Below are 12,192 nucleotides of genomic sequence, written 5' to 3' on the forward strand. Positions count from 1 at the left end.
AGTGATGGTCTTCAGAGTAGCAACTGGATAGACCAGACCAGTTCCAAGGTCAGAACTGGTCTGGCAGTTCCAACTGGACCAGATCGCTTGGCGAACTGCCAGTTCGCCAGACTAGACCAGATCGATCTGGTCAGCTGTATAGAGGCTCGTGGCGAGGAGGAAGGTGTAAGAATTCTCAATGTTCTTCAATATCAACGGGTAGACTAGCAACGTTTTTAAAGGTCCCTTCGAGACTAGTAATAATGCCGGTTTTAATCTAGCTCTTAACACACTAAGCCTCTCCTATCGATCGTGCTAATAGTCGTCCTCTTAATGGAGTAACTATTAGACCTGCGCTTAAGAAGACACGCTCTAGCTTATTAGACATTGTAGGGATAGTAAAGAGGTCTCGGGCTATACGTGCGAGACGAGGGTAGCACTACTTTTAGCGCTTCGAAGACCAGAACTTAAGGGGTCTAAACTCATTAGGTTAGCGACCCTTATCGCACTAACGACTGTATTCATCGTTACTTATGTCGTCCTCTAGATTAGAGAAATTACTTAAGAGGTCCTCGTCCATCTAGCGCGCATTATCTTTAACTCTTGTAGACTTAAGGTCCTTATCGGTCACCTTAATATTAGCGTATTTAAGCTAAAGATTCCTAACACTAGTACGCGCCCTAGTAAGCTAACCCTGCCGGTGTTTCTATGCCTTCTTAAGCTACTTCTACTTAAGTCTAGGGTAAAGCACGATAGTAGCGACATAGACCGGCGATTGGTCTGTCTTTATGTAATATTTATCTAGCTTTTTCTATACGAGGTTAACACCGACGTAGAGCATACGATATTCTATCGTGTTCTTAATAGGCTTACTCGGAGGAGGAGCAGATAGAGGAGATAAGGGTTAAGGGACTAGTATTAGCGTAGGAGGAGGTAGCATTAGTTATAATGACTAATTGCGGCGCAGATTAAATCGAGTAAGAGGTGCTAGCCGGTTAAGGTCTTAGGAGTCTTCGAAGACGGTGCTAGCCTATAAGTTAAACATAGAATAATCTTGTGCCGGCCGTATAATAGAGTACTTAGTCTTCGCTACCTCGAGGTGCGTAAGCATCTTCTCTATAGTAGGAATTACCTACTAGATAGCGCTATAACTAGCTCCTCCTCCTCGGCCTTTAAGGCGCTAAGTAGCGTAGTAAAGAGGCTCGAGTAGATAGTTATATATCGTAAGAATCGCCTAATCGTCCTAAGTAAGATAGTCGTCTAAATGAGCTAGCTTTTTACGGTGCTTTAGAGGAGGAGCTTTGCTGCCATTATTAGTGATCTTACTCTAATACGCTTACTAGTTAGAGTGCGCCTTATTATAAAAGTCTTCGACTGCTAGCCTTAGTCGAATAAAGACTATAATAGCCTTAAACATAGAGTTCCATCGAGTGTCGTTAGGAGTATAGAGTTCGCTAATCTAATCTATTAACGGATAGTCCTTCTAAAGCTTTTTAAATGCTTCGTTACGCTAAGGCGATAAGCGGATCTAAATAATCGTGTTTCTTATCTTACTAAGTGGTCCCTTCTTGCGCTAAATGAGTAGATCATAATTCTTAATGGTGACCGAGGCTAGTTCGTTTTTAAAGGCTTCCTCGTTAACACCCTAGAGCATTGCGCGCGCAATAAGGTTAATCTTATAGCTAGAGTAACGGAGCCTTCAGTAAAGAGGATTAAAGCCATATTTAAGGCTAAGGGCTTGTATATAGGTATCGTTATTGGTCGCATTATCCGTCATAAAATATCTAAGTTTTTCCCGAAGGTTAAAGTGCTCGATAATGTCGGTAATGTTGTTAGTAATGTTAATGCCGGAGTAAGCGCCGAGCTACTCTAGCAAGGATAGAAGGAAGGTCTTAAGGTTACTAAACTTATCTGCGAAGTGACAGTTAATACCGAGTAGAGCGCGGATGTTACGAGAAGTCTATAGATCGAAGGATAGATAGATCTTACTCTCTACTAACCTAAGCTTTTTAGTTATAATGCTAATGTGACTATTATAAGCTTAGGTAATCTAGTCGCTAATAGTAGTATAGCTTAGAAGGCAACCTCTCTAGCTAATAGCAGGGTTAAGAGAAAGTAGAAGGTCCTATAGATACTAAGATTCGAAGAGCTAAAACGCATGGTTATTATAATAGATTAGGGAAACGATGCGAGCCTTCTACTTAGCTAGATAGAAGACGGTGCTATAGCGCTTAATGTCCTATCTATAGTTCGAGCTCTTAGTAGAGGACGTAGCAAAGCTGCTAGATAGTCGACTTCTCTTAGGGGCGTTCTCGCTATAAACAGTAATACTATAGGTGCTAAGATGCTTAATAGGGGGTGCCGTGCCTTTACCTACACTAAAGGCATATCGAGTAACTCGTTTCTTGTAGTAGGAGGTGCAGATCTAGTAGTATTGCTTAGGTAGAGCACCCTTAACTTGTACGCGCCAACCGTAGAGAAAAATCTAGCTTATACTAGCTCCCTTTCCATTAATATACCCCTTAAGTTGTATCTTACTCCTATCTCTTTCGCGCTAATAGAGGCGACTAAAGTCGACGTCCTTATAGTAGTCGATGTTTCTAACTGTACGTAAGCTATCTACGCGCGTAGCAGTGCTTTAGAAGTCATTAGGACGTTAGAACTCGGTAGGGACGTTAATATGCGAGGAGGCGACGGTAGAGGTTAATAGGGTAGAGAACTAGCTCGCGGTTTCGAAGGGGAAGCGAAGGTCAATTAATGAGAGTAATTAAGAGTCCTAAGAGGTCTCGGCTAGTGTTTAAGAGGGTTAGGTAGTCATTTTATTAAGTGGTGACAATGTTGTTGTTATAGTTAGGAGCGGGAAGATATGGAGAATATTTAACGTTGGAATTCAAGCCCTCTAATTGGCCGGTGGAGCGCCAAGGCCGCTAGCCGCCACCAAAACAGATCGATCTAGCAGATCCAGTATACCGATCTGATCTAGTGGATCCCAAAGTCGGAACTGGTCTAGTTAGCGAACTGGTAGATCGATCTAGTAGACCAGATTAGCGATCTGTCTAGCTCCTACTCTGATGGTCTTGTTCCAGATGGTCGATAGACAAGGCTATTCCGAGTAGTCGCTGATGATTTTCTCGAAGCTCGAGCGCGTATCTTGTGCACTTATATGTCAGTGTATTATTCTCAGTGTGTGGATACCCAACAACAGAGCAAAGGCCCAACTGCATCAGGGGCAATCTCTTCGCTGTTTCGGTTACTTCACCAGATTCTAGTGGAATAAACAGAAAACACATAGGAGGAAGCATCCTGAACGGTAGACGAAACTGGTTCTCAGCTGAGGACTGTAGATACAGTGAGTTTAGAGTTGAGCGTTCATGAAGACGTTACAACGTGGGGCGACTGCAATCTGTCTCGATGGGATTTTGGGGTAGAGATTCAGCTCTGCCGTTGAACTGGCCGTGAACCCTTCTCAAGACCCGATAGATTGAACAATTGAACAGCACTTAGCAGGGCCTATCTGATGGCAATGCCGATATGCTCAACACGCCTGGTGAGAACAGAATTGATAGTGCTGCAGGTGGACTTGGACGTGAGCAGGTCTTGCACGCGTTCAACCAGCGCTTCATCATAGATCGTGGCCATCGTGAGCGTAACGTGTAGCAGCTCAGATTGAATTGAGCCTTTCGGTCTTTTGCATGGTGACATGCACTCGCCGCCTTCGTCTTGTTTTGTGCGAAGAAAGGGCATGTCAAGAGCAGGACAGAAGTTGAACACCGCCAAGTCAAAGATCTGGAGCGTGATCAGATATTCGAGCCAGTTCGCCAAGCACGCAGAACGCTCACGGCTCGGCTGTTTTTAGCTTTCTTCTCCGTTTCCATTCGGCAACGACCTCTCGACCCCTAAGACTCCTGACCTGTGGCCTAACCACTTGCCGTGAACGACCGGCTCCAGAGCCTGAGCGCACGGCAGAAGACGTTCAATATCTACCAGTCACGACTCGCTTAAGTTCAGGAGTGTTCTGAATCTACAAGTCGTTAGAGGCATCGGGCACTGTGCAACTCTAAACTCTCAGCTGCATATCAAACGGATACAGGCTGACACCGATGACTTCTGGACTCCTGTGCGAATGAAATGGATCTCCTGGACTGCAAGAATAGCACGCTGTTTCCTCCACATTCCGGCACAAATTGACAGCATGATTGCTGGTGGTCGCTTCGAAAAACGGCGACTGCACTCTGGAGGATACACTCCCATGAGAGACATGCCGGGACTCGTTCAACGGCACGTGAGTCGAGAATTTCGGCTTGACCGAATCCTACACAGATATACCTTGGGCTACAGTTTCCTGTTTCTGATTCTTTACGCCACGTCCAAATCTGATACCATTGACGACCTGTTGAATGGTTTGTGTGTAGAACCATTCTCCCATCATGGCAGAGAATGGCCAAGGGGGATCACTTCAGCTCACGCTGACTGACAACGTCCGCCATTATTGCAGTCTCGGCTCCTCCGTGGATGAACGTCTTACAGGTCGAGACATGAGATTCTACAAGCGGTATTGAATCTTCTGCTCGGAAATGAGACATGGTGAAGACTCTGTCAAGATGGTCCTGTGTTGAGTCGAATACAGTGGTATCAATGGTATAAAGAGCTCAGTCTGTTCCCAGTCGTCGTCCTGTTCTCATCACTCACAATCATCACACTCGCTTCAGCCCAACTCACAGTCTCTTCAGATCCTCTTCTTCTTCTATTCGAACCGAGCTCCTTGCACTTCCAATCGCAAACATGAAGGCCTCAATCGTTGCATCCGCCCTCGCTCTCTGCGCCATCACCCCGGCCTTCGCCTCTCCCATTCTCGATGCTCGCGCAGCTGCCCCTGCCTGTAAGCCCGTGTATATCACCAAGCTCACGCCGGCCAAGCCTGTGACTATCACCGCTCCCGGCAAGACCATCACCGTCCCTGCCCCTGCAGGCGCTGCTGGCACCAAGACCATCTCCATTACCGTCAACAAGCCCATCACTGTCACCGCTGCCGGAAACGCTGCCGCTGCTGGAAAGACCATCACCGTCACGGCAGCAGGTACCGCAGCCGGCAAGACCATCACCGTCACTGCTGCAGGAAACAGTGCTGCAGGCGCAAAGACCATCACTGTCACTGCAACTCCCTCGGCAAAAACCATCACTGCCACTCCCTCCGCAAAGACGATTACAGTCAGCGCAAAGGCATCCACCCTTACAGTCTCTACCACTTTGACCGAAACCACTACTGCAACCACAACTGAAATTGCAACTTTATCAGTCACTGCAACAAAGACTATCACTGTCGCTGCCGGCGCAAAGGCCACTGGAACGAGCGGAAGCGATGACGGCTCCGATGGCTCTGACGGCTCTGACGGCTCAGATGACTCTGGCGACGGCGATGACGGCTCCTCCGACGGTGCTGACGATGGCAGCGACGAGGGCGATAATGAGCAGTAGATTAATGTTTGGTCTGGTGAGAAAAGGTGTTTTGTTCCTAGATCGCGTGTTTTCGGGTAGGGAGTTCAACTGTCTAACACATATCAACATTGTAATCGATTTTATTTGCTCTAAACTCGCTCCCTATCGTAGGCATCTCGATGTGTCTTTTGATTGACCAATGATACCCAAAAAAAAACTAGCCTATAGTGACTGTTTCTTTGCTTCTGTACAGCTAGGATTCTCTCATTTGCGAGAACCATTGCATCTTAGTCTATGTTTGTCATTTAATGCGTAAAGCAAGATCTTAGCATTAAACATATAAGAAACCGCTCGTTCTAGTTCTCTAAACATTCTTAAACAAAAGCAACAATTAATGTGTAATTCGAGTGGTCGGCGACTTTTGTAAAGAGACAACTAAGTAAGATACCTCCTAATGTCTACGATATCGCCTGTCGGGCCTTCTTGCACACGAAAACGCCCTATAGGAAAACTGCGCCCCCTTAAGATCCTACGAAGCCGTCCGCCCCTTAGCTAGATCCCTACCAAGAAACGTGGATTTCCTTAATATCTATAGGAGGGCAAAAAAAGGCGAGCGAATCCTATAAGTGTCTTCGAAATGCGAAAGATCTGCTTAGTATAGTCCATAGATAGAAGAGGTTTAGAGCGCTACTCCGGAAATCTACGATCCACTCCGTAGAGTGGATCGTAAGGCTAGCTCTATAGGTTAGAGTAGAGTAGTATAGTAGGTAGTCGAGTCTATAGAACTCTATAGAGTTCGGAGTTTAAGCGGTTCTAATTAGTTAAATCTCGGACCGATAGCCTAATGTAGTAAGATTAGATAGATTAGATCGGCCGGAAGTAGCCGGCCGCCCGGCTCCCCTCTCGGAGTCTTATTATAATAACGCTTCCTTCTCTTCTATCTCCCTCTAACTAACTACCCCCTACCCTACTACGCCGGCATCTCTATACTTGCTTTTCTAATAGTTCTTCTAGCTATGTCGCATCATTTTTACGTATTAACCATTAAAATCGGTCTACAAATACTCTAGAGTACGCGTACCTAACATACGCTAAAACAATATAAGATACTCGCGTCGAGATAGCCTCTTAGAGCACTATAAACTCTTTTTTTACTAATTCCTCGTCCCCTCCTACTACTAGTCCTTCTTAGTCGCCTTTATTTATCGAAGACACCTCTAAACTATCTACTCTAACGTCCCTAACGTACGAAACATTACCCTTAGTTATCGCCGAAGCTCTTAATATACCTATCTAAATTCCTAACTATTACTAGCGTGTTCTATAGGCTCGCCTTATTCCTTACTACTTAAGACCTTACCCTAACGGTCGTAGTACCTCTCGCTCTTAGATCTAGACTTACGGATAGCGAGTGCTTAATAAGAAGGATAGCTCGATCTACTTCCTCTATTATAGTTACCTTAATCGCTATCCTATAGGGAAGCTAAAGACATAGAGAGTCTCGGAAGGCATATCCGGTGCTACGGATTACCTTAAGAACATATACGAGCGTAGCCCTAATAGTGCTATTAACAAAAAGAGAAGGATTAAAATAATAGGGGAATTAGACCTATATACCGACGCTATTAAGCGTTACTTTATTCGCTTCGACCCTAAGCATTTTAAGGCTCTTATTACGGTATAGATTGTTTACAATAGCTACGCATTTAGAGCTATAGAATCTTCCTATCTTAGGGACTTATTTTACTACTTATAACTAGCGATTAAAGCTTAGAACTATTTACCCTCGTACTAAACTATATAGAGGTAGATTGCTTAGGGATATTATAATAGTCTCTAGCTCGTACGCTATCGAGTCGATAGTTCTCTATCTAGGATTTACCTCTCCTTCGATAGCTAGACTACTTATATAATAAAGGCCTTCCTTAGCATTAATGTCTACTTCTACACTAATGCTAGATACTAGACCTTCCTTCTTACCCTACCTCGTATGACTAGCTCGCATACCGGTACTAATATAGTAGCGTTAATAGTTAAGAGACTAACTACCTTTAGGATCGACGAATAACGCCTTAGATACATTATAGGAGATAATGCGTCCCCTAACAATATAGTAGTCGACATCCTTATAGAGCGCTATTACTTTACTACTAGAGAGCGGCGCCTCCGCTACGCTAGTTATATCCTTAACATTATCGCTAATGCTATTTTATTTAGCTCTACTACTACTACGCTTAAGGGAGGTACCGTATCTTAAGACATAGTCTTATGCGTATATTAAGTATAGACTAAAGTCGATTAAATTACTAGCCTATAATAAGACCCGGTAGAACTTACGAGTTAATGCTTATAAAGTTGCTATAGAGTAACGTCCTACTATTAATAAGATCCTCGATAAGGAGATAGGTGTTTAGGAGACTTATAAGGCTAAGGTTACTTATTAAGGGAAGTTACTACTAACTAACGCTTACCTCGCTAAAAGACTAGTAATTCTAGACCATTATATAGATGCCGAGGACTAGTCCTATATTACTAAGCTTATCTAGATCCTTTCACCTCTTAAAGAGGCGACTCTCTATCTATAAGGCTATGCTAATAGCTCCTCTTATGGCTCTATATAGTAGGTGCTTCCTATAATAGAAGGTCTCCTCCGCTATTTTAAGTAGCTTCGGGAAGATTACCGGATAGCGCCCCTAACTAATATAGTTACCCTTAATAACATTACTCTACTAACTACGCCGGTTATCTTAAAAGGTAAGGGGCTAGAGAACAAAGAGTATTGTCTAGTACTCTAGCCTTTCCCTAAAAGGAGTAGGGGCGGAAGTGACTTTAGTATCTTATTGTAGACAATGAGAGTAGATTGCTTGCTTGCTTAGACTACCTAAGGAGTGAGAGGTGAGCCCTATTTATGCTAAAGAGTGCTTAGAAATCAAAAACTTCTAAAGAAATCCACTAGTTTCTATCTGCTTCTAAGGACGCGTAAGCATTAGTAAGCAGCCCGGACTTAATAGATTAAGTCCTTATATGTCCGCTTAACTCCATAGATTACTAATGTAGCATTAGTAATCATAGAAGCTAGTAGAAACCTCTAGAAAGATAGGAAGCCTTGCTGAACATAGGAAATCCTAAGGTCTAGGTGTAACCCTGTCCTTGGCCGGCCTACTAGGCGATAGTAGGCCTCTAAGGCACTAAGGCGACCCTGCCCAATAGCTATAATTTAGCTATTACTACTAGAAGGCTAAAGGTGACCCTGTCCCTTCTAGAGTAAGGACGGCCGGCCGGCCACTTTTGGTTGGCCGGGGTGACCCTGTCCTAGGCGACCCTGTCTGTGGCCGGGGTAACCCTGTCTGGCCGAGGTGACCCTGTCCGGCCACTTCCAAAATGAGTGACTTTCTAACTTCGGCTATAGCTTAGTAGTTTCTAAGCTGTTTTAGTCCAAATTCAGACTGTAGATAGCCGAATAGGTAATAGCGCGTATGCCAAGCCTATTACCTAATTAGGACTAGTATAAGGCTAGATTATACTATCCTTAACAGGTTATTACATTAAAACAAAGTAGACAAATACGCGCATCTTAGGCCGCTTTGCTAACTCTAGAAGCTTTATAGGTAGAGGTACTAGAGCGCGAGGAAGTTATTAACTATAACTCTATTATCTGCTCGCATCTTAACCTAGCGTAGGCAAAGTTAGATAAATATTATAAGCTTACCGACTTATTAGCAATCTATATAGCAGCTATCGTCCTTTACCCTAGCTATACTTAGGAGTTTATCGAAGAGATCTAGAAGTGGCGGTCCTATTAGGTTATTACTACGAGATCTAGAGTATAGCAACTTTAGACCGAATATTCTTACCTACTAATAACTAAATAAGTACTACTACCTATAGCTCCTACTACGCGTCCTTCCTCTCTATTTAACCTCGAGACCCCTTACTCTACGCCCTAAGAAGATAAATACTAGAGGTAGTATTAATAACTATAAGATGCTCGCATCGAGCGACCTTTAGACTACTAGACTACCGATTCCTCCTAACGCAACTACCTACGCCTCTTAAAGCTAGCTATCGATGTCTTTACCGCACCTACGATGTTAGATAAACTAGAGAGGACGTTTAGTAGTGCTAGCCTTATAAACCGTCCTTATCGGAGTCGTTTAGGTGCTAATACCGTAACCTATACCTAATGTCTTAAGAGCTAGCTTAGATCGAACATAATAACGCTTAATATGTTAAAGAAGGAGGACGGCGACGCTATTAGCGAGGTTATATAGAGAGCTAGCAGCGACAGTGACATTAAGATCCTTAACTTTGATTAATATATGCAAATACTGAGATTTCCACTCCCTATTCACTACCTTCTCCCTCCGGCACCACCTTCCGCATTAAGCTATAACACTCTATAGAGCGTAGATATCCATGGATAAATCCATGTAGACCCTTGCTCTAATCTACTGCCACTCCGAGCCTTTGGAGTAGGTGGAGTTAAGACAAAAATCCACTTCAATCCATCCATAGACTACACTAGATCTGCTAACCCAGACCTTGGCTTTTTTTCTTGACTCGAAGCTATTGGCGAAACAGTCTCGTATAAGATGTCCCAACATTTTACAAATGAGGCATGCTGGGACGAGTATAAAGTAGATGCTTTCTTATCTGATCTAATCTGATGGATATCTCGTTTGTCCTCGCTCGTTGATACAAACACTTGTGGCATTTCATACTAGCCAATATTTACCTTTTCGTTCATCACCAGGTCCAGACAATGATTGCGACAAGGGCACAAGACTCCACGAAAGTCCATACAACCGAGAACACTGTGCAAGTGGGCTCCTTCGGATTCGATGATCCGCAAGCCGATGCAGAGAACAATCCAGATCATGATCCTGCAGACGAAACCATCCCATGGAAGCTCAAGTGGATTGCTCTTCTCTGTTTCGTCTCTTTTCCAATCGGGCAGACCTGGACGCAATCGAGTCTCGGGCCGCTGAAACACACACTTCGCAACGAGCTCGGCATTTCCAACACACAATTCGGCGTCGTCAGTAGTGCTGATGCCATTGTCAACTCGGTTTGGCCAATCATAGGCGGTGTCCTTCTCGACTGGTTTGGCCCAAACATCATCGTGCTGCTGTGCACAGGCATCATCTTCATCGGATCCATACTGGCTGCCTCTGCCACCAATCTTGGAGTCTGGCGTGTACTTACAGGAGGGCACATCCTCATGGGCTTTGGTATCGCTGTCTTGGATACCGCTCAACAGAAGTTCTTCTACCACTGGTTCCGTATATCAGGGTTGGCTTTTGCGTTCGGATTTGAGAATGCGATCAATAAGACGGTCAGCTTGGTTGCAGGCATGACGGCTATACCTATCCGCAATTCGACTGGCTGGTATGGCTGGAGCTTCTGGATCCCTGCCGTGTTCTGCGGTATGTCGACCTTGTTTGCCATTGCTTACATACTTTTCGAGAAATACATCGTCCCTGAAAGATTCAGGCTGAAGTCAGGTCGGCAAACATCGATTTCATCAGATGACCTGGCTCAAAAGAGAAAGGTTGTGTCTTTTGGGACCATCTTGCGATTGCCTTGGGCGTTCTGGATGCTCCCAATGACACAGCTTCTACAATCTGGTGCTGCAGGAGGATTTAGTGTCAGTGCTGCAGACATCATCAGGATGAAAGGCTATACTGAAGCCGTCGCTGGCTATCTCTCGACAGCACAAGACATACTACCCATTGTGTTGAGTCCGATTCTTGGTATTGCCATAGACAGGTATGGTCATCGGTTCCACTGGGTTGCTCTCGCGCCTGTGTTCTGGATCATGGCTTGCTCTCTCATTGGCTTCACGTCAGTCCACCCACTCGCGGCACTGGTCTTCTCCAGCCTGGCAGGGGTGATCAATTCGATGCCTCTACAGATCTGTATTCCTTTGCTGGTCATGGATCAGAACAAGTTGGGTACGGCCTTTGGGCTGTGGCGAGCGTTCAACAACTCTGGCTCAACGATCATGGACATTGCATTTGGTGTCCTCCAGGATGGTAAGTAGTCCTGCAATATACCTTCTTTAGCGCCGAGCTGACCATGGAATTAGGCACTGAGGGCCAGGGATACACTCGGGTGTTGCTCTTGGCAATTGGTATCAAGTGCTGGGCGTTCTGTCTGGGAGTGTCGTACATCCTTGTCGACTATTTCAAGCTTGGTAAGGGCATGACGATGACCAGGAAGCAACGTCAGAAGCGCGAAGCCATCATCGAAGATGCGGCCAACGACCCCTTGACCCGCCGGACAATTGTCCCAAAGGTTACATATGCCGGCCTTGGTCTGTTGACTTCGATTGTCATGACAGCATGGGTTGTATTCATCAAGTATCTTTTGTAGGTTGTATGCTGAGGCGTGGGAGACAAAAGACAGTCGATGGCGGACATGTCGGCGACGAGAAGCATGGACTTGACGAGACCATGCGAGGCCGTGTCATCGCGACAGAGGTGGCCGGTCGTAAGGGTAGGAACGCAACGAGAGCCTTCTCGGTGTGGGGAGATTTGGGCGCCTTCTTTGGCGACTGTCTTCTCGGCAGTGTCCTTTCGGAGGAAATGCACCAGCCTTGTGTTGAGGCTTGTGACGTGGCAGGTCGCAATGGGCGAAGTGCGGTGGAGCGTGTCGTGGTCTGATAGCCTGAGCTCATCGGACATCGCATCGGCGCTGCCTGGTCCATGGCGCAAGAGAGAATTCGGCGGTCAAAGGATGAGCGACCGAGCCGTATCCCGCTTGGAGGATCGAGTC

The 12,192-nt window shown here is 45.3% G+C and overlaps 2 protein-coding genes across 2 annotated transcripts; both read left to right on the top strand.

Annotated features, from left to right (window-relative positions):
• Positions 1-4,761: 4,761 nt before the first annotated feature.
• Positions 4,762-5,454, top strand: M438DRAFT_332648 (uncharacterized protein; the record flags this gene model as incomplete). The annotated part of the gene is made up of 1 exon (XM_029903533.1): positions 4,762-5,454. The coding sequence occupies one exon, from the start codon at positions 4,762-4,764 to the stop codon at positions 5,452-5,454; it is 693 nt and encodes a 230-aa protein (XP_029763000.1).
• Positions 5,455-10,089: 4,635 nt separating this feature from the next.
• On the top strand, positions 10,090-11,790 carry M438DRAFT_362984 (MFS general substrate transporter; the record flags this gene model as incomplete). The annotated part of the gene is made up of 2 exons (XM_029907617.1): positions 10,090-11,450; positions 11,504-11,790. The coding sequence occupies exons 1-2, from the start codon at positions 10,178-10,180 to the stop codon at positions 11,788-11,790; spliced, it is 1,560 nt and encodes a 519-aa protein (XP_029763001.1). The 5' UTR covers positions 10,090-10,177.
• Positions 11,791-12,192: the final 402 nt, after the last annotated feature.

The sequence above is a fragment of the Aureobasidium pullulans genome, assembly GCF_000721785.1.
Source record: "Aureobasidium pullulans EXF-150 unplaced genomic scaffold scaffold_4, whole genome shotgun sequence".
NCBI lineage: Eukaryota > Fungi > Ascomycota > Dothideomycetes > Dothideales > Saccotheciaceae > Aureobasidium > Aureobasidium pullulans.